Below are 22865 nucleotides of genomic sequence, written 5' to 3'. Positions count from 1 at the left end.
ACTCCCCATCCTCAGACAGGAGAAACAAGTTCGTCACGTCGCCTTATTCTTTTAGCAGTTGTGCAGCAATGACCTTGTGGCTTGATCTTTGGTGAAATAATCCCTCCATGTAAAAAACCTATAAAATCCCAGAGTTGTCATGGTAGAAGAAGATGTGGCTATATATAGAGGCCCAAATTTTATATACGTGTGTGTGTATATATATATATACACACACATAGATAATCTCCAAATTACTATATATATATATAATAAACTATTCTTTCTTTCCTTTCTTCCTTCCTTCCCTCCCTCCCTCCCTCCTTTCCTTCTCTAAATAAATCCCAAGAACAATGGGGGCCTTGTTGATTTAACTGCAGATTTTGACTTTCTTAATATAGATTCTCACCCCAGAAGAGAGGGCGAAGTAAAACTCAAATTATTTTGCCCGGGATTCCAGTTACTTGAATCCTGAATAATCGAATGTTTATATTGTAAATGGCACAAAAGCCACCATTAAAAGAAAGGAAAGGCATTTATTCCTTTTCTTTTTTTTTTTTTTTTTTTTTTTTTTTTTTACTTCGTGGCTGCGCTCGCAGAGGTAGTTCCCGGCGGCCCTGGGGCCTCCTTCTGCATCGTGTGCTCTTCTCCCCGTGTCCTAGGTCTGCAGGGAGTTCCAGCGAGGAAACTGTGCCCGGGGAGAGACTGACTGCCGCTTTGCACACCCCGCCGACAGCACCATGATCGACACAAACGACAACACCGTAACCGTTTGTATGGATTACATAAAGGGGCGTTGCATGAGGGAGAAATGCAAATATTTTCACCCTCCTGCACACTTGCAGGCCAAAATCAAAGCTGCGCAGCACCAAGCCAACCAGGCCGCGGTGGCCGCCCAGGCAGCCGCGGCCGCGGCCACAGTCATGGTAAGTGGGGCGCGCGCGCCGCGCACCTACCCCGGCCCGCGAGCCCGGAGCCGCGCCTTCCGCGCGGGGACGCGCACGCTCCCCAGACCGCTGGGAGCGGGGGACGGCTGCTGTTCCCGCTGCTCCGCTGCCTACGTCCTGTCTCGGTTGCCCCCGTTTTGTTTTGTTTTGTTCTGTTCTGTTCTGTCCCTCCCTCCTTCCCTTCTGCAGCACAATAAGTAAATCCCTCAGGCGGGCGCAGGGAACGCGGGGCGGGTGCGAGCGCCCTTCCCCACGTCCAGCTCTGCTGGGAGACCTGACACGGGCGGGACCGGCCCGGGCTCCTCGCAGAGCGGGAAGGACCAGGGAGGCGGCCCAGAGACAGAGAGAGAGAGACAGACAGACAGAGACAGAGAGAGAGGGAAACAGGGCGGGAGGCCTGCGACGGCGGCTGCGCATCACCCGCAGCGCTCCCGAGAAGCAGTCGGGAGCCAGGAGCCCTCGGCTGGCGGCCCCCGCTGCCCGGCTTTTCCCTACCCCCATCTTTTGTCCCTCTTCTGTCACTTATCACAAAGGCCATGCTGCGAACTCTCTCTCCCTAAATGAAATTTTATGCAGAACATCAAGTCATGAAACAGCTGAAGATGGAGCTGTAGGGCTGGTGCTTGGCAAAAAAAAAAAAAAAAAAGCCCTGAAACCCAGCCTCAGGTCCCTGAGTCACTGTCCTGTCTCAGGCCCCACCCCAGACCTTTGGGCTCTGGATTCGAATTTTAAAATATCCCCAGGTGTTTTGTATACACAGTAACATTTTGAGAAGCCCCTAGAACACTTAAATTTAGCTGTATTCCGGGATTACCTGAGGGATCTTGAAAGGTTCTAACATCAGTCCCTTCCCCCAAGTTTCTTATTTAATTAGTTTGGATGTGGCCTGGGCAGGGGCTTTCTTTCTTTATTCTTTATTTATTTATTTAGAAGCTCCCAGTTGATCCCAGTGTGCAGCAAAGTTTGAGAACCATCGCACTGGCCTGTAGAATTAATTTGTTTTCATGTGAGATCTCTGGCTTGACAGAAATCTGTTTTACTACATGATAGGCACTGGGCGTCCATTCATTCAAAACATATTATATAATGAGACCTGCCGTGCATCAGGCACTTGCTGGCTGGAAAAAATAAATTAGGCAGCTTTCCTTGCCCTCGGGGAGCTTGGAGTTGAGTGACAAAGCGATAATGCTCCTCCATGACACAAGGGAAATGCATAATGGGGTCCGGGGTGGAGGAGGAGCAGGAAAGACTCAGCGGCCAGTCATCCCTCAAGAAAGACAGATATGGCTTCAGAGATGAAAGGTATAGTTTAAAACACATTGTTCTAACTAGCGACCACCACTTCATACACTCATGCCTGATCCGAATGCAAGGGGAGCTGTTATACACCAAGTTCATATTACTCAACATTCTTTCCACAAATTTTTTTTTTAGAGAATGATTCATTTTATTTTATTTTTTTAGAGAATGATTCGTTTTATTTTTTATTATTTTATTTTTGGCCACACCACACAGCTTGCAGGACCTTAGTTCCCTGACCAGGGATTGAACCTGGGCCCTCGGCATGAAAGCACAGAGTCCCAAACACCGGACCGCCAGGGAATTCCCTCCACAAATGTTTATAAGGCCTGGCCCAGTGATAAGCAACAGGGATGCAGAGAGGAAGGCACGGAACCTGCCCTTAACGTCATCACCGCTTACTTAGTGTGGCCTGTGTGCTTATTCACACCTTTCCAATCTCAGCTTATTTCCAAGAATCTTGGGCACTGAGTCCTTCATCTCTCTCACTGTTTCTTCTCAGAGTCCTTGTCCCTTTAGTGTTTTTCCATCACTGGACATAACTAATTTTTTTGTGTGTGAGTTTCTATATATGTGGGAATGTATGCATCCACATAAGAGAGTCAGGACAGTATAGATAAATTCTCCCCTTTTTGTTCTCATAAAAGAGTGGTTTTCAAAACTGATTATAATTCGGTGCAGGGGGTGAGGGACCTGTAGGGGAGATGAGAATCAATTGGTCACTTAATGCTGATGAAAAAAGGAATTCTTTTAGAGAGCAAATGAGGTCTTCTATATACTTCTGCAGTGTGGAATCCATCTTACCATCCACTTAGTGAAGATCTCATCCGACCGAGAAGTAAAATGTTTTTCATTGTAATCATTCTTTCAGGCCAGCCCAGATTTATTCTAACTGGTGTGTTGATCGTTGGGCACAAAGAACACGTTTTTACCTCAAGCGAATGTTATAAATCATAACTAGGTATCAAGGATACCCCCGAGGCTAATCAGAACTCTGGTTGCAAGAGACAACAACTTTACTAGATCATTTAGTGCCCTCCAAGAGAGGAGAGGTAAAATAGGGCTCAGGGGTAGATGGATCCAGAAACTTGAAAACCAGTAGGTCTCTCTCTTTTCTTTTTTTCTGCTTCTCTTGGTATATCAGCTCCATTCTCTAAGATCAGCTTCTCCAGACAACACTGACCATGGCTTTGGACACCTGTAGAGACACATTCTTACGTTTCCTGACAAGAGACAAAAATAGTATCTATACCATCTCTAATTAGGAAAAAAAAAAAGAGCCACCAGGGTCATTTTGGTGGTTGTCCTGTGGGGAGAGTAATAGCATGCCATGATTGGCTCAGCCTGGATCACGATGGCCATCTCTGGCCACTGGGATATGAGACGAGGTTCTGGGACTATGAAAAACGTAGTCCCTATACCTCAAATACCTGTTAAATACAAAAAAACACTGGTACTAACAGTGACCTTTACAGCTGAGCCCTGAATTTATCTGAGCCTTGATTTATCCGGCTGTTACCTAGAAGTACCAGTTCTAACATCTGCAGTCAATATGTTCTTCAATCACTGAAGGGACAGTGCACCTAGAGTATGTCAATGGTAGATGACCTGGGTTGATGGAGATAAGAGAAGAAATGGCCATTTACACAAACAGCCCGGTATCTTTAAATCAAGATTCGACTCCTCTATGTGCCTTTCTGTGCATTTTCACATCATTTTCATCAAGATGCACAGATGTTGTTGCAGTGGATGTCAGTACATTTAGCTACCATAGTTTCCTAGATTGTTACCCTGTGCCCAGATTTGGAGTTCTGATACTTCAGGTGATCTTGCAGCACCGTCAAAGACAACCCAAAGGAATGTAGTTTCAGAACAAAAGCGTCAGCTTCTTTCTGACAGTGACATGAAAATTACTGAATCTGTCATGTCTTTTTAGTTGAAGTGAGAGGCTCATTTGAAACCAGTCTAGTTGCAGTTGGATGAAGTCAAAGTATTCTTATTCTCGTAGCAAGATTACTCGGTACACTGAAGAAAAACGATTATTTCCTTATTTAAAAGAACAAATGGGAGTGATGATTGCAGTCAGAAGATATTAGTATTCCATTCCCCTGGGTTCCATATCTGAACACCAAGAATTTCTGTAGTGCAATTTTTATTATTGCCGGGATTTCCCCTTCTTTGGATTAATTGGACCCTGAAAAGGAATTTAAAGCTTTGATTCCAGAAAAAGAGCCATCTCTTTCCTTTAGAGCCTTATTCTTTTGCACTGCCTCTTAAAACATGAGCATCATCCTCATCAGAATTTTTCAAATGTAAAAATAAGCCAGACAGGGCTTCCCTAGTGGCACAGTGGTTGAGAGTCCGCCTGCCGATGCAGGGGACACGGGTTCGGGCCCCGGTCTGGGAAGATCCCACATGCCGCGGAGCGGCCGGGCCCATGAGCCATGGCCGCTGAGCCTGCGCGTCCGGAGCCTGTGCTCCGCAACGGGAGAGGCCAGAACAGTGAGAGGCCCGCGTACCACAAAAATAAATAAATAAATAAATAAGCCAGACAGAGCTTCTCTTTGGTAATTTTAACACAAAGGGTATCTGACCTTCAAGTCAGCAGTCTTTCTTCACACACACACCAAGATGGGGCTATACCAGGAGATACTTATTTTGTAAAAGGAAACAGGACCAGCTGCCATCAGCTAGATAAGTTCCAGTTGTTCAAGAAAACATGTACGGGAACTTTGAATCCCATCCTACTTGTCCACATCCTTTTCTTCCACATTCGAGTGGCAGGTTTGATTACTGTCATCAGCATTTCCTGACTCCTCAGGTTTGGTCTTTGCCTCTAATGCTGGGCCCTTGGTTGGCTTGTCTTGGCTTGAAGTTGGCTTGCTCCTTGATCCAGAACATGAAAAGCCTGGCTGAATGTATATAAGGCTGGAGAAAGCCCAGAGAGGCAAAGGATCAGAAATGTTGGTGAAGCCAGCAAGAATGGGCGCCCAGTGCCTGGCACAGAGTAGGGGCTCAATTAAAGAGAACCTCGTTCTCTGCATAGGTGCCTAAGGAAGCTCCCAAGATGCACCGGGCTTGGGGAATCTCTCAGGTCTATTTTAAGCCTGAAGATCTTTCAATATAGGTAAACATATGCCTGCAGCCACATAATACCCTCTAAAACGGAACATCTGTGTACTACAAAGCCACATTAGAACATGATTATTCATCCATACAGTTTTTTAAAAACATTCTACACATGTGCCTCAAAGTGTGAGGTGTGCAAGATATTAACATGTACACTCGACCCTCCAAGACCTTAGTGTTTCCTTGAAAAGACAAGATATTTGCATTTAGTAAAGAAAACCCCAAATAAGGAGTGGTAGACAGGGAAATGCTGTCACTGTCACTGTCCAGCTCAGTTTAGGGCTCTCAGCTTCTTTAAATTCCTAGTTTATTATAATTTCTGTCAAAATTGCATTTCATCAAACTAAGATTGAAAAGAAAGAGAGCAGTAACCTTTCAGGTGTCGATCCTAAGGAGAAATATTTAATATTTCTTTTTTCTACTTGGAGACTTCATTAAATGATGCTCTGTTAAATCAAAATTTTGTTTATAAATACCAGCCTGTGGAGACATAATCACTCTTCTAGTTAGCATATCAGAAAAGATCAACCTGATAGCAGATTTGTTCTATAACTCTCAAAGATTGGAAAAGTGAAGGGAAGAACTGAAACCAGAACGTTGAGGCCAAAATGATTTTGAGTTTAACCACCCAGTTAACGTTGTTAGTGGACTCTATGAGAACAGGCTATGCAGCTTTATGTAGTTAGTACAGACTAATATAAGCAAAAAAATTTTTTTAATTTTTAAAAACTGCATTACCTAGCAGTGTAAAACGATACAGGAATGAAAGATTTTAAACAAAAATGGTGTCATGAAAGTTACATCATGGCAAACTGACACTTGAGGAAAGAATATTCAAAGAAGCTTTCTCATTGTGAAGCTTGCTGGGTTTTGAAAATGTTCACAATTCTGCCTGAAGAACGATGATTTCATATTATGGGATGGCCTCTATCCAGACTGCCTTCCAAAGCAGCTTCTCCACTGGCCATTCTAAGCCTCTCCTCTACCTAGAGTCCTTTCCGCTTTATTGCTAGTCTCCACCCCGCTCCACCCTTAGCTCCTTCCTTTACCTCCTATCACCTCCATACTTTTAATCCCGAGTCTTCAAATGATGATGAACAGCTCTTTATTGGCCAAGGAAGATATGATTCATTGTTTCCCATTTGGAGGGTTAAATACTATCCCATTTTCTTTCAAATGCCATAGCTGTAACTCGGAACTTTAGAATAAAACATTTTGTATTTATTGTGCAAACCTTAGGGATTTACCTATTGTGCTAAACATAGAAAATGGGTATTTCATTTCTTTTGTTTGCATTGGAGCTATTCCTTTGAATTTCTTTATTTTCATAGAATTCCATCATAAATTTTTTAGATTTCTTTTGCAACAGTTATCAAGGAACAGGAAAATTTTTTCATCATGGTCTAAATCAATCACTATTTATTATTATTTCAGCTGTTTAAATGAAACTATCTGCCCACAAGTATGGTTATAAGTTAAAGATATTATCTGACTTCTAACAGTCCAAGCAGTTCTTTGCTATCTTTTAGCTGTTTGCTATTTTTAGCTATTGTACTTGTTCTAACCAAGAGTTTCCCACATCTCATTAACTGGGTTGGTCACGGATTATACTTAAAAGTACGACTAGAATCATTAAGTATAAATTATTTTGATACCTGAGGACACTAAATACCCGTTAAAGGGTATTTTCTTAGTGTAATCTGGTAAGTTGTTTGCGATAAATTGAATTAAAATTTCAAATGTGGTGGAAAACAGAATGGATGATAAGTTAGTCATTAGAAACCATATGATGGAATAAAAGCAGGAAATTTGAGAAACCTACTATGCAAATTCAAAACTTGTTAAGCTTGGAACCTTATTCCACGTTACCAGATCCACACTAGCAAAGTGAAGAGAAAAACTGAGACAATTATCCACATAATTCAGACAAAAAAATTAAGATCCAAACCCAAACAGTTTTGCCTAAATAATCTTGTGTTTGAATATTTTTTTGCCTGAATTGTTTGTCTCAGTTTGCCGCTTCATTTTGTTAGGCTAGATCTTCATTAAAAATTATTTTTGTAATAGTTAAAGATATTATCTTTTTTTTCAAGTTGGATCTTATAACTTGGATGTTATACGTAGTGCATTCATTATTTTATATTTGAAAACTAACTTATCAGAAGTTCTTCAGTCCTGTGGCCCTTAAAAGTTTTGCATTTTTTCCTGAAGCAATGTAAAAAATGCTTATGGTGTGTATGCAAGCTGCTGTTTTAATTAACTTTCCTGAATTTCAAACATCTATATTTTACTCTCTTATATGCTTTTAACTAAGGTATAGTAGATGCATTTTTGCTTCAATACTAATTTAAGGTGTAATATTCATTTCTTTAGAGAACATTTTTGTTGTTGTGCATGCCTAGTGTTTTGTACGTTGTATATTGCATTCAGAATATTTTTTTCCTTCTCACCTATCCACAATGCAATGCCGTTCCCATGATGCACCTCTGCTTGCTGTTTACCTGTATGTTAATTCGCTTGAATCCCATTGGCCCACTGCCATCATGTGCTCGCTGCCTGTTATTAAAAGACTCAGTCGACTGCCAAAGCAATGAAGCGACCTCTCGAAGCATCTGTAGACCTGGTACTTTGACCTTTCACCTTTCGCTTTGCATGTAGCTTTTCAGAGAACCATCTGAGATTTGTATTACTTGTAAAATATTGGTTGCAAACAATCATTATTATTAATTAATGAAAAAAATTCAATAAGGTGTTTAGCCATCTCATTTTCATATGTAATATGTGGAATAAATTAATCCTAACAAATTTTAATACCTTTTCCAAAAGAGTGAAGCAAATTTAAATTACTTGGCTTGGAAAAATGCTCATTATAATTCTAATTAACCTTTAAATTCAAGAAATTGCCACTTTGTTAAGGAAAAGAATAGGTATTAATAATAACACAAATGCTTCCTTCCCCCCTTAGACTAGTTTAACTCATTTTAAAAGCTGAAGTCATTTTTCGTTGTTGTTGCTTGATAGCTTTTCTTTTCCTTAGTTAAGATGCTACCGTTTTGGATTACAGAAATCATGCTTTGCTCTCGGTAACAAACTCTCACTCATTCGACTTTGCCGCTGTTTAAATTAAGGTGCATGGCAGACGCATCTCCTTAGCTGTCATTTTTTTAAAGTATGTTGCAGTTGATGATCTCTGTGGACGCTGAAGGTGTGTTCACTTTGAGTTATACATATCTTATCCAATTCTTCACTTATAGGCCTTTCCTCCTGGTGCTCTTCATCCTTTACCAAAGAGACAAGCACTTGAAAAAAGCAACGGTGCCAGCACCGTCTTTAATCCCAGCGTCTTGCACTACCAGCAGGCTCTCACCAGTGCACAGCTGCAGCAACACACGGCATTCATTCCGACAGGTACGTGCCCTGACAGTTCCGAGTCCTGTGTCCGTGTGCCCTCCGGTCATGTGCTTTCTTCTCATTCCTTTAAGCTGTTTGGTGGCATCTAGTTTGCTTTTAAAGGTACGATAAATACAGCCTGAAACTCATCATTGTCCTAGCTACCTAGATAATTTACCTTGCTTGGGACAATAGCTAAAGACTGTTAGGATTCTAAAGCCAAATATTTTATAGAGTTAAGTGACAGTTTGAACCCATGAGAAGCAAACAGCAGTTAGGGCTTTTGGTTTCTTGTATTTACACAAGCTGTGTAAAAATGGTTTATGTAAGTAAGACCTCTTATGTGTGACAATGGAAATTTGTCATTAACCCTGAATGACCTAAAAATAGCAATTCCAGTAAATACTAACCTTTTTTTTTTTTCCTATTCCTATTCAGAGCACTAAACAAAACAAAACAAAACAATAAAAGAGGCTATTCAAATTAAAGCAAACATCTACTCATATTTTTACATCCATTCTATCTCTTTTGCCATCCTTCTCAACTTCCGCCAAGTTCACAAATATAGAGAACTCTTCTCCTCGGTTTCTAAGCCAATGCCTGATAATATTAGGTGTCTAAGCCAATGCCTGATAATATTAGGTGTCTAAGCCAATGCCTGATAATATTAGGTGCTAGGGTGCTTTAACTCTGTCATCCTACTAAGAAATGAATTCTGTTAATCACAGAACCTTGACGTTTAAAGGATTCTTAGTGATCTCCTCATCCAATTGATTGTTTTACAGATGAGAAAGCTGAGGCCCCCTAAATGTGCAGTGACTTCCCAAGGTGGCACTACTAAAGAGAAAAAGACCTAGAACCCAGTTTCCCTGTGACCAGTTCGATGTACATGACATGACACCAGCCAGCCTCCATAGGCGGAGGCCAGGGTCCTCCTTTAGAGCTTGGCATAAAACATCAGAAAAAGGTGAAGAAACAAAAGTACAATGCACGCCAACCCTCCTCTGTTTTTTTACCCACCTCCCTGACCACAGACCTACATACACCATATACAAACACAAAGAGTCACCATAAGTGACTGGGGTTTTGACCTTTTAGTCTGAGCTAAAAGAAGGGATAACATTTGCAAAATAAAATTTGCTGGAGTGTCAAAAATAAAAATAAAAAAGAACCAGGGAGTGACTTAGGCTTTAGTGGGAAGGCTGTCCATTGAGTTCTTAGTTTGAAGTCAAAATTTTCAGCCCATGACAGTGACTTGAAGGTCAATATAGGTGAATAACAATTTTATCAAAAAAAAGCAGCATACTGATCCCAATCCACATGGGTGGACTTTTCACGTTTATTATCCATTTTCTTAAATCCTGTAGCATATCAGGAATTAACATAGGAGGGAGCTGAATAAATATTTCTATCCTATTCTTTATATAAAATCTACACTTTGAAATGAATTATTAACCTAACAATATTTATATTGTAGTAAAAAAATATAAATTACATTAGTAAAGTGGTTCTTAGTATATAGTTTTCTTATTTTAGTTCTGCTCTTCTCTTAAAATAAATAGACTCATAGACCTGTAGAATGTGTCTCCAAATCAGTAATTATTGGGGCTTCAATCTTGTCCTATTACAATCTTAATTAGTGACATTTCAGTACAGTTATAGCACAGCAGTGATTGTACTTGTAATCCACTTGATATAGCATGTTTATAAAACAATTACTAGAAGGTAAACTTATCTGAAGGTCCTGTGTGATTTCTACAAGTGTCTTATTTGATAGACCTTGTCACTAGATATTTTAAGAGAAAAAAATTGTGGAAGAATATACTGAGGGGAAAAACAGAAAAGGACAAGTCTGTTTTGAAGACTGGGTAGTAATGCCACTACCATTTCCTGGGAATGCCTCTGAAACCCTGGAGCTAAGCCATGCAAAAGGCTGAAGGCCTCTAACTCATATTTAACACTTCAATTCAATAATGGCTGACTTGTTAAATCACTGGAAGAATTCTCATTTAAAAATATTTCACCAGGAAACCATTTTAAGACTTCCAAAGCAAGAACGAATAACGTCCCATTTGCAATGGCCTGATTATAGTTGATGAAATGCTTGTATTGAGGACCCAAAGGCTGTTCTGGGTGCTGTGGTTGTGCACTTCCGCCCCCTGCTGGACTCTTTAAGAACTGTTCAAGTGTGTCCAGCAACTCTCCATAGAGTGGGCTTTGGGAGCGGAAAAGTGGGTCCTAGCCTGCTTAATTCTGTGGATTAGAAGTATTTCCATCTGTAACATGACATAAATATCATAATGGACAAACATGTGGATCTCATGCTCTGAAATGGTATTTCAACTTCTATGAAGTTTTCATGTTTCTCTTAAATGATGAAAGGATAATTTTATTAAAAGGAAATTAGCATAGTCCTTCCCCCAGTTAAATCCATAACAGAAAATTCAGTGTTTATTTTGGCTCTAGTTTTTATTTCAGGCACTCTTTCTCATAAGCCACATTTTCAACCTAATTTAAAATGATAATGATAATAATCATTCTTTGTTAATCACTGTTGTTTTAAACTCTGAAAATTAAGTGATGATGTTCAAAAATAATTTTTTTAACTTAGTAAGTGAGGAGCTCATTACTTTTAAACTGACGGATTTTGATTTTTCTCTAAATACTTTACATTAACAATTATCATAAATGTGAAACAAAAAAACATTTTATATTCTCCTGGAAGTTACCCTTTATTGAAAGGTCATTCACAGTGAAGTTTTTGATATGCTGCTAAAATTCTCCCATTGATACAATGTGACTTTGAATTTCAGGAATTCTGCCTCCAGGCTGTGGAGATATTAATTTAAAATATTACGCAAAATATGGGATTCTTCTCCAAACCCATGCTAATATAATTATCACCCTGGTTGATGCCCTAGCACATTTGCAGTGGGTGGGATTTTTCCTTTTTTGATAGGCATTATTTTAACCTAGTGGTTATACTTTTTCTTTGCTATGTTAGGAAAGTGACAAAAACCACACACACAGAAATAGCAGCATAATAATTCTTGGCATTTCTCTGACAGGTTTATTCTGAGTTCCTCTAAGTGTTCTTATCTCATTATCCTTCAAGATAGTTCCGCCAAGTGGCGGGCGTAATTATTTGCATTTTGCAGATGGGAAAACTGAGGCTGTGCCTTTGCCGTAAAGTGGAATATATGATTCATGGAATTGTCCAGATAATTCTACTCGCAGATTCTAGAGTTGAAATGTTTGTGCAACTGAAGCAGAAAACATTTGAGAAGTCTTTTTTAATAGAATTAGTGCCTTAGTGAAATGCTTCTGCCGGTCAGAGCAAAGACGACCTACTGACTCTCTCCTTGATTTATTTCACTATATTGGAAATACAGAGTAAGGAGAACAGGAAAGTGCTAGCACAAATACTGCCTAATGATCAGAAACCATACTATTACATAAGTTTATCACACACCTTGGTGAAAGATTTGTCAGTGTTTAGTGGAAACCCTATCTGTATAACCATAGCAAAATGTATTTATCCTATTGAATTCAGCAAGCCACTGTTGAACACATAGTCTGTTCTGGGTTCCAAAGCCAGTAGGGGCATACAACGGAGTTCAAAACATGGCAAAAACCAAATATAATGCAAAGCGTGAAGGGCTACCTTAGGGAGTGGGCAAAGAGATTTGAGAATGAGGAAGCAAGAGACAATGTATTTGGCCATCGGACGTGCAGTAGGTGGTGGCGAAGAAGGATATGGAGAAAGAAAGACTTTCCAAAGGAGGAGAAATTTGCTTAGGACTTTGAAAGGAAAATTTTACCAGTGCAGGAAGAGCATCCCAGGCAGGGGGAAGAGCATGGATTAGGAACAGTGTACTTGAGGAATAACAAGTTGCCCGTTGTAGCTCAGCGTAAAGTACTGAAGGAGCTGTGTTTGGGGGGGGGGTAGGAGAGAGTGGGGTGAAAAGGCAGAGATGGGGCTTAGAAAGAAGATCAGGACCAGACTCTGCCATTGAGTAAGACAGCCACACATTGCAAAACTTCTGTGTTTCCGATATGCATATCACTTTTAGGCCACATAGAGAGAGATGCTCATCACATTGCTTTGGTTGAGCATTTCAGGCACATCCTGAACTGAAGCCAAAGGACGGTTCCAGTCCTAGCCCAGTGTGGCTGTAGGAGCTGCTGTTGATGATCTGCAACCCAGTGACATTCAGGTGTGTCCAAGAAAGGAAAGTGCTCCAAGATAGCCCATCCACATTGGAATGCGAGAGAATAACATGGAATTTTTATAGGGATAATTTTGAATCCAGCCATGGTTGACTTTGAAATCATTCACAAACTGGGTACTTTAATAAATTTTAGGAACAAATTGCTCCCAACACACTCTCACTGGTGGCTGAGAACATTCACTCAATTGACTGTTTACCATGCCCCCCATAGACGTAGACAGACATGAACCCTGCCCTCCAGAGTTTACAGTGGAAGAGGAGAGGTGGATTTCAATAAATAGCCATAGAAATATATAATTAAACATTTTTATGAGTATAATGAATGAAAAAGTAGAGAGTTCAGTAAGGTTTAAAATAGGAAACTGATTTAAGTGGCATGTGAAGGTAGGTAAAAGAACAATTGAACAGTTTTTTAAAGAAGCAACATATACCTCGAGACCTGGAAAATGAAGAGTGGGGTAATGATGATTTTAGGCAGGGGGGAGAGCTTGTGAGAAGCCCAAACATAGGACAAAAGTGTGATGAGTTCATTTCAAAGAAATGAAAGGCTAATCTGTCTGGAGCTTGGTGCATGGGGGCCAGGGGAGGGGTATAGGATGAGCTGGGGAGATAGTCAGAGACTAGACCACGGGAACCTTTATCCTAAAAGCAATGAGAAGGCAATGAATCATTTCCAGCAGAGAAGTGAACAGACCCGTATTGGAGAAGGTTTACTCTGCCAGCAGAATGGAGAATGGACTAAAGGGGGGGGACGAGAATGGAGGCAGGAAGACCACTTAGGATGTTACTGCATAGCCGATCCCAGATCATAAAATGGTGATCAGGCCACAAGAAGTGGCAGTGAAGATGGGCCAACAGACAAACACAAGATGCACTTTAGAAGCAGAACTGCTTTGTCTTATTGGTGAGTTGGACCAGAGAATTTCACGAGGGAAAGTGGTGTCAGGGAGAACTTTCAGTTTGGGCTAGAGCTACGACATCGATGGTGATGTCCATCTAGCATTTCCTGAGGTGGAGAAACAGATGCTGTGGGAAAGGTCAATGCTTGGACATGTTCGATTTGAGATGCTTGTGAGAAATCCAAGTAGGAAGGCCAGATAAACAGTTAGATGGAAAAACCTGGAGCTCAGAGGAGCTATCTGGGTGGGATACATAAATTTGGAAGCCTTGAGCTTGTAGATAGTATTTAAATCCTAAATTGAATAATACCATGGAGTGAATGATATACCAGAAGAAAAGTATAGAGTAGATGAAAAGGAACCAGACTGAGCCCTGAAAAACTCTAGTATATAGAGATAGAGTGTGTGTGTATGTGTGTGTGTATGTGTGTGTCTGTGTTTGCATATGTGTCTGTGTTATCAGAAAATCCAAGGGAAAAGAGTGGTTTATTATGGAGAGAGTAGACAAGTGCTAAATGTTACCATGACTCAGAATGGAAGGGTTCTTACTGATTGCAGAAATACGGAGTTCTTTGATGACTTGCAGTTGGAGTGGAGAGGTGAACATGAAAGCCAAATTGGAGAGGATTGAAGAATAAACGGGGTCAAGGAAGTGCAAATTTATGTGTAGGTAACTTTCCAGAAGTTTGATTGTGAAGAAGTTTAGAAACATAGGGCTGGAGAAAGATAGGGTGTCATGAGGTGTCTGTGTGTGTGTGTTCAGTTGGATATATTAGCACATGTTTGCTGAAGAATCCAGGAGTGGCCCAGTTAAATAGCCTCTTTTCCTGACTAGTTAATATTGGCCTGATCAAAATGCAGATCAGGCAAAAAGTCTCCCTCAGGTATGAACAGTTCAGCAGAGAGAATAAAGACCTACACATCTCAGATTCTTCAACCAGTACCTCAGAAGGCAGTTCTAAAGCCCTAAGTGGGTACACCTACCTTCATTAAAGACTACTTCTCTGGCACCCATATGACATCCAATCTTCAGTTATCTAAATCCTTACATTACCTTGATTTTCACTCTAAGGAGCTGAACCAGAAGTAGATAATTCCTTTCAATACAATTCTTTTTTCAGTATTCCACAACATATGTTATATTCATGGTCAGTTTTCTGATTCAAGTACATTAATAAGACCACCCACAGGTAAGGCAGCTATTCCCAAGGAAGGGCTGAAAACCCCCCTCCCTCCCTCTCTCCTTCCCACCCTCCCACTTACCCACCTACACACCAAAAACCCCTAGCCCTGGTCCTATCCCAGCCTCAGTTCAGTGCTGTTTTGCCTCTACAGTGTTTAGATTTTATTGCTAGCCACCGCTCCTTTGTCATAATGAATCTCATAACAGAAAATAGGTCACATACACATCCGGTCATCCCGTCATGGGAACCTCAGTCTTCCTACATTGAGGGCTTTCAAGCAGTAATCTAAAATTCACCTGACCTGCAACCCTTTGATTTAGAGGATACGGAATCTTAATTACTGTTTTTATTTTCATATTGTTATTGACACAAAACATTTTACAATCAAACAAGCAAACTTTTAATTCAATAAGGTCAGTGTGATTTAGTGAATACAAAACCTGACCTGGATTTAGGAACAGAATTCTATTTCTAGCCTTAGCCTTGACTCCCACGATGCATGACCTTGGAGTAGTTACTATGCCTCAGATTTTTCATCTGTAAAATACCCACTTCCTACCTTGGAGGATGAACTTGAGAATGTCTGTAAGATACTGTGAGGTCTTAGAGGAAGGTGACTGCTGCATTATCACATGTCATTCTTACTAGAATCATGTCGATGGAGATGAATCAAAAGTGTGAAAAGTAATGAATAATATTGGCTTAAAATAAGTCAGATATATTTGTGTCCACACTGAACATGTGAATGACTCTAAAAGACTGTGTTAACTAACCCTACTTATTTCTGGTTGTGCTTCAATCTCACTTTGAATGTTAACTCTAAACCGCTAACCTGTTTCTTTCCCTTTATTCACTTTTTTCCACCTACCATTGCATGACATGCAGGGTCAGTTTTGTGCATGACACCCGCTACCAGTATTGGTAGGTTCCAACCTTTTTTTATTTGTCTTTTATATTATGTACAATACCTTCACTTGATTGAGATTTATCTCAAAGATTGTAGAAATGCTATAGGAACTGGTAGATCTGAAGGCTTATTTGGCTTTAGAGTTAATGTATAGGTTTCAAAATGTACTTGTATACTGAAGACAATGACCATCTTAATGTGACTAGAACAACCACTGCAAGACATAAAACCACAAGTACGAGTCTGCTTTTTAATGATCTGTATTTTGTTTCTCTTTATAGTTTATATGGTTTAGCATAAGAAAAAAAAAGCTTACTTTATCAGAGAGGCAGGCTAATTTCATCAATGTTTTAAAGTTTCATGTGGTGTGCCTTTATCTCCTCTTTGCTGTGTGTTAGAGTTATCAGAGTTTCCCAGAAGTATTTATTTTAAAAAATTATAAATGGATGTATTTTGAAAACAAATGTCTCAACTGCCTTGATTTATTATCCTTTTTAATTTTGTGTTGATTTATTTGTGATGAGTATTTGTACCTTACCATTCCCTTAGATGTTAACTTTTAAGAGTACATACATAAGCTATCCCCACACATTCCAATGCCTTGGTACAAAAGTCTGTCTTAAGGACATATGGATTAGTTCCACTTAGAGTAAAGAAAAATAAATATTGGCAAAATTTATCTGGCTGTTTCACAGTGACTGTGTTACAATTTACATCAAGGCCATGATTTCTGGTCTACTGTTTATTGACCCAAATAAACCACAATCCCCAGTAATTCCAGTTCAAACAGGCAGGCCCAAATCGACCCAAAACATTCAATTTAACTGCAATTAATTCCAAGAAAATTCTAACCCAAATTAGGCCTACATTATCGAGGCTTTGATGTTTTAGAATGATCATTAAAAGTGAATATTGAATAGTCTTACTTCATTTGGACATTACAATTCCGTGTTTTGGGGAGCACCGTTTATTACAGGCACTGTAGACTCTGACTTGGGAACAATCTAGTGCTGGAGGTAAAAGGGTTTATAAATACATCAACCAAAGTAATCTGCTTTGGCCTTTCTGGGAATCACTGATGATGTTTTAAAACTTCCTTTAATTGTACTTGTAATAAGCTATTTTCCCTTTTTTTTATTTCTCTCCCATATGCTTCCTTGCTTTGCATTGTGATTGCATGCCATCTGCTGGTTTAACCCATGATGGCTTGCTGCTCTGATATTCACCATATGCCAAAATGCCACTTCTGTTACCGTAACGCTACACCCTCCTGTTCATTGCTCCCATGGTCCCCCTCCTGAAAGTACCCATGATGCACAGCGCTACGTCAGCCACTGTCTCTGCGGCAACAGCTCCTGCAACAAGTGCCCCCTTCGCAGCAGCAGCCACAGCCAATCAGGTTTGCTCCTTTTAAAGCTTTTCTTTCACAAATCCCAAACTCTAAATGAGTGCTGATAGTTAAAAAAAAAAAAAAAAATTCTCAGGGAGAATTTTTTTTTTTCATGTTTATCCATCAGATTTTATTTTATTTTATTTTTGATTAGTTTATGGCCAGCATTTGTGGACAGGTTGCACTTATTTAGAGTTAACATTTACTGCAAATAATGATGTAGCTGTGTTTCGTGTTGCGCTGTTCGTTTCCGTACCTAATATTGTGTGATTAACCTGACAGGCTTACATTCCTTTCAGGGCAGCATTACGCATCCAGGGCTTTGTGAATTGTCACAGAAAAATCAGAAAAGCTCACCTGGGAGTGCTTCAGACCTGGTTGTATTTGGATTCAGTTCATTCAGAGACCCTATTATCTGTTGTGGAGGAAAAGAAAACTCTCCTCTTAGAAAAGTCTCCCCTTTTCCCTTAGTGTCAAATTTGAGGTCTGAATGATTCTTGTTAACATTTCACCTGGGTCCCATGTGCTCCCAAACTCGCTTGGTTCCCAAGTGAGAGACAAACGGTCCTGGAAGAAGAGTGCCGGGCCACCGAGTTCAGAAAGGCTGGATATAACTGATTAGGGGCGTGTAATTCTTTTGGTTTAACGCATGTACCAATGAGACCTCGGATGGACTCTTTCTCAGGGAGGGCCAGCTGGCTGTTTCCTGTCGTCACAGGCTGACTGTAACCCTAACCCCAGCCAACCAACCTGCAAACGTGTGCTTCTGGTCCCAGGAGAGGCGTAAAAGCATAAACTCTCACATGCCTGGAAAAACACTCGATTGCGCATGCTCTCCCTTCACAGAAGAGCCATTCTGGTTTTGCTGTGAGTGTAGTGGGTTCTTTTCCGTTTTGCTTTGTTTTGATTTTTGTTTTAATAAAATCAACTGTACTGATAAAAGATGACAAGACATATAGGAGGAGGTGGAGGGAAAGTCCCAGCTAACGGGATCAGTTGGAAGAAATCATGTCTGGACATAAATAGCAGATTCCAAACTACATTCTGCAGGCAGAAGGGCTGAGTCACGCTTCTTTCCCAGTTCTAGTGAATAAGTGATTCCAGAGCTATAGGTTTCATTGCTGAAAAGATAGGCGTGAGTGCACTTGTATGAAGGAATAAAAGTAAAATCCCGTTGAGCTCCTCCTGTGCCCTCTGAGGTGTGATAAAGCACAAAAGATCGAGGGAGGGAGGGAGGAGAGGCCAAGCGGGCCCTCAGAGGCAACACCAACTGCTGACAACGCTTTAGCTCTTCACTCGCCACCTCAACATGCCAGCTTCCCTCTAAGGAAAGCCAGCTCAGCTTCCAAACAGATAGAACAAAGAACAGCAAATCACTTTCTTAGCTGCGAAGATTTGTTTAAATGATAGGATGGCAGAAGGGAGAGACAGTGTGCGTCCTGCCATCATTAGGTTCAAAGCACCCCTTTTCACATGGTCATTCTTAGTAGGGAAACTGGAAAGGTTTCTTTTATGTCTAAGCCCTGTCTTCCTGAACCATGTTTTTTGCGATTTGGGGCAGAAGTTTTATATGAAGTCCCTTCATCAGAAAGCAAGTTTCAAGCGTAACAGAGTGTTCGTTACATTGGAATGTAACGTTATACTTTACGGCAAGTTAAGCACTTCTAATACAGAGAGCTCTTTCCTGGGAATGGAACGGAAGTCAAGATAAAGAACTATTTTGGAGTTTTAGGATAAGTCCCTTTATTATGATAAATTCTTGATCATGTATCATAAATATTTTTCCAGCCTAATGATTCTTTGGCTCCATGTGGTAGAAAAAACTGAGATTGCATACGTATGCGTAGGTTTATGTATGTGGGTAGGGGAATTATAACTATTCAGAAGCTAAAATATATCACTTTTCAGCAGAGTGTGATTGGTAAAGGAACTAACAAGTTAACTTCAATTAAATCCAAAGAAGTATAATTACAGCAGTACCTGACCGTAGCTTCAAGAATCCTAGATTCGGCATTTTGCAGTTTATCAGGTGTAATCGTTGCTGGACTGCACTTCAGTGAGGACTCTTAATGAAGGTCTGCTTGCACATGAACACAACAGAAAAAGAAATAGTAGTAAACATAAATTTTCAGATATGACATTCTTAATGTATTTTCAACAAGTTTCAAAGAGCAAAGCAGCTACAAAAGAACTTGGAAATTCTTTTAATGCCCAAGAGTTCAGAATTCAGAGAGATTTCTGATGGCTGTGAAATGACAAGTTTTCATCTTATTAAGATTTCGCCCTTTCAACTCACACTGAATCATGTCCATGTGAATTACATGTCATTTAAACAAAATGAATCTGTTTCCTCACTTGTAAAAGGAAGATTAGAACTAGATGGCCTCCGAGGTCCCTTCCAGCTCTAAGATTCAACAAACGTATGGCTCCTTAGCTGCTGTGCTAAGCCCAGCGCATGAGATTATAAAGGTAAACACAAACAGAGTAGAAAGTGGTGCTAATGACTTCAGAGTTCAGTGCATGATACGCATCCTCCCTTCTTCCCCGTCACTGAGCCATCTGTCTTTATCACAAAATGCGGTAGGGTTTTGACAGTTTTTCAGTTCATTTGATCAACTTAGACTGTCAAATAGTTCAAATCTCACAAGTATTTGTAATAAGATACAAGTCACTCAGAGAAGAAAGAACATAGACCAAAACATCCCATGACAGCTCCTCCGGCCCAGGTTTCCTTCACATGTTACCCCATGGTGATTCAAGTTGAACCAGCAATAAATCTATTAATTCTACCCTCAGGGCTTAATCAAGGTGACAGCCATGAAAGTTTTAACTGAACTTAGACTTGCAGTTTGAAATTAAATGACGACAAGATCCAAATACTTTTGGGAAATAGAAAATTATTTTTTGGTTATTTAGCTCTGGGAGTAGATATATAAACAAAAATACGATCAACAAATTTACCAACAGCTATCTCCTGTTTCAATTAAGGTCTTTGGGCCTTAATATACAAGTTACACCTAATAATAATAATATTATTATTAACAAATTACTTATAGATACAAGATACTATTCTAAATGGTTTCTCTCTTATATAACACATTACATATTTTTATATATCATATCATGTATATCATATGAGAAAGAATACATATGTATAGGATACACTCAATCCTTACTACAGTGTTATAAATATTACTGTCATCCCCATTTTATAGACAGTAAAACTGAAACGAAGGTTAACTATCTTAGCCAAAGTTAAACATCTAATAAATGGTCTTGCTGGAATTTAAACCCAGGCAGTTTGATCCCAGAGGCCTTGCTCTTAACCACCATGCTACACTGCCTCTCTCTATAATTATAAATGAACGGAAGTCACTTCTTCCACAGGTAAAACTGTCTTTAAAGTGAAACTCAACAGCAGCAAGCTCTGTTGCTTTAGGGAAAAATGAAGGAGTTCTGCTAATGCAGCTCAGACTGAGGTGAATTCCAAGCTAGGGAGATGAACTGAATCTGAGCAGAGCTTCAGGCTAGTTATGTAATAGCCAGGTCACATTTAGAAACCATATACATAGTTGATATATATTAGTTATGATATAGAACTATTTATTAATAGTCTATGTTATATTATACCCAGTGAGTAGACTGAAAATTATGAATAATTTCTGTACAAGTAAGATGAGAACTAAGACGAGAAGTGAAAAGGAATTAGTCATTAGTCCTGGTGAAGCAGATTCATGGGCTTCTTTTGTGTGAATCATGGCCCTGGACTTTACTCCCAGCCTCTGCCACTCATCTCACAAGTAGCATCGTGACAAGGGAAATCAGAAATGAAAACCCAGGTACTATATAAGTCAGTCAATTTCAGTCCGCTAATAGAAGGTCAGGATGTATATATACATCTATAGATGCCTATATCGAAGCCAATTTAATCTTAGAGTGTACAGTGAGAGAGGAGAGGTCAGCAGCTTAGTATATGGATTATCTAGTTTTTTTCACATTATAAGAAATTTTATTTAATAAAATGAGAGTGCAGATTGAAATCCCTCTAACTTGAATTATTATGGTACTCTATCCTGTCATTGCTTTATTATTTTTACTTCAAAAATACATTCTATTTCAAAAGGGGAGAAAATAATTTCCTAGTTAATATATTTTAAATCTTAGTTTCTTCATTTATATACAGAGATTATTCAACTTACCTGATAACATCCTTGAAGGCCCAATTGAAATACAATTTGTATTCTGAGTCTTTCCCTGAACCCTGCAGCTAGAATTTCTTTTTTCTATCCTCTGAATTCCACAAGGACTCTATCTGCGTGTTCCTTAAAGCATCATCATTAGATAGATGGAATGACAGTTCTGATACACAACAAAGGTGGGGAAGTGTAAAGCTTAGCAGAGAAAACCTAACAATCCCGTTGGCCAGAGCACCAGTTTTCGCGAGCGGCTACAACATAGGTTTGATTCTGAGTGTGTAGGACCTGAAATGACAGGGTAAAGGGTTCGCTGGCCTTTATTTGGCCACTGAAGGTTTTCAAGCAGGAAAGTGACGGAATACAACTCTGAGAAGAGCAGGCAGATGGAGTCAAGGCAGGAGAGTGTGCGGAGACTGTGGAGAGGCTTTCACAAGAGCCTGAAGTGGGGAAGTGGCAGCCGGCGAGTGGCCGACTTTGCCTTGCCTTTGCCTGTTACATAGGGAGGGTCACGTTTAGCCAAAGAGAAACATAAAAATGGTTTCATACTATGGCAAAACCTGTCCAAGTAAATGTCATGTAGCAGAAGAAGAGATTTGGGCTGACATGAAAGGTTAACCACAGAAAGTTGCCTCTGTAGGACGTGAATTCAAGGATGGCCTTTGGGTGGACTCCCTGGGCAAATGCCTCCAGGGCGCTTGCGCCTAATATGCGGCTCCCCACTCCCTACCCGAATGAGACATCAGAGCCACAAAAGCTCAAACACCCCCAGGCCTTTGCCTGGAAGAAAGGGTCCCTCCAGGTTTGGAGTGAATACGCGTTGTCCACGTGTGCACAGTTAGAGCTATGTGGATGCGGAGGGCAGTTATTCATCTGATTCATTCTGGGTCCTGAGTCCTTGCTAGGAAGGCAAATTCTTACATACTGGATATTAGGAATATTTTAATGGAGCATCCCACGCAGTGCCTTTAAAGCTGGTGAAATCAATTATAATTCTGACAATATGTTAACAACACTAACTACATCTCCAAAAAGTGCTGATTGGTGTTTAATTATGACCTCAAGGTTTTATCACATCTTCCGAATCCTCTTCCAAAGATTAAATCCATTCAACAGAAAGCTGGCCTTAGGAAGAGTTTATTGAAAATTAGTTAATAACATATTATACATTCCTAGCCCTCCATTTATTGGGATATTTGGTAAGTCAGAAAATCCCCATTTTCCAGACATACCTGATTAGTATATATATATATATGTAATAACAATTTCAACGGTATCTTACCAGACAAAATAATTACATGCAACCAGATACCTAT

General features: G+C 40.0%; 1 protein-coding gene across 11 annotated transcripts in view; it reads left to right on the top strand.

The window, feature by feature from the left end:
* Positions 1–22865, top strand: part of MBNL2 (muscleblind like splicing regulator 2) — a gene marked incomplete at both ends in the record, with an annotated part of 99188 nt that overhangs the window by 58864 nt on the left and 17459 nt on the right. For 3 of the 11 annotated variants that reach the window (XM_079721733.1, XM_079721731.1, XM_079721732.1), the window contains 2 exons: positions 642–905; positions 8609–8762. In XM_079721733.1, coding sequence (XP_079577859.1) covers positions 642–905; positions 8609–8762 — 418 coding nt within the window. Of the gene's footprint in view, positions 1–641; positions 906–7923; positions 7978–8608; positions 8763–15944; positions 15981–17270; positions 17366–17655; positions 17851–22865 lie in introns of those variants that run through there. The other 8 variants (XM_079721727.1, XM_079721726.1, XM_079721725.1 and 5 more) reach the window with 7 other exon arrangements.

Source organism: Hyperoodon ampullatus (genome assembly GCF_949752795.1).
Source record: "Hyperoodon ampullatus genome assembly, chromosome: 16".
In the NCBI taxonomy this organism is placed as follows: Eukaryota; Metazoa; Chordata; class Mammalia; order Artiodactyla; family Ziphiidae; genus Hyperoodon; species Hyperoodon ampullatus.
This window is presented reverse-complemented; position numbering and strand designations above follow the sequence as displayed.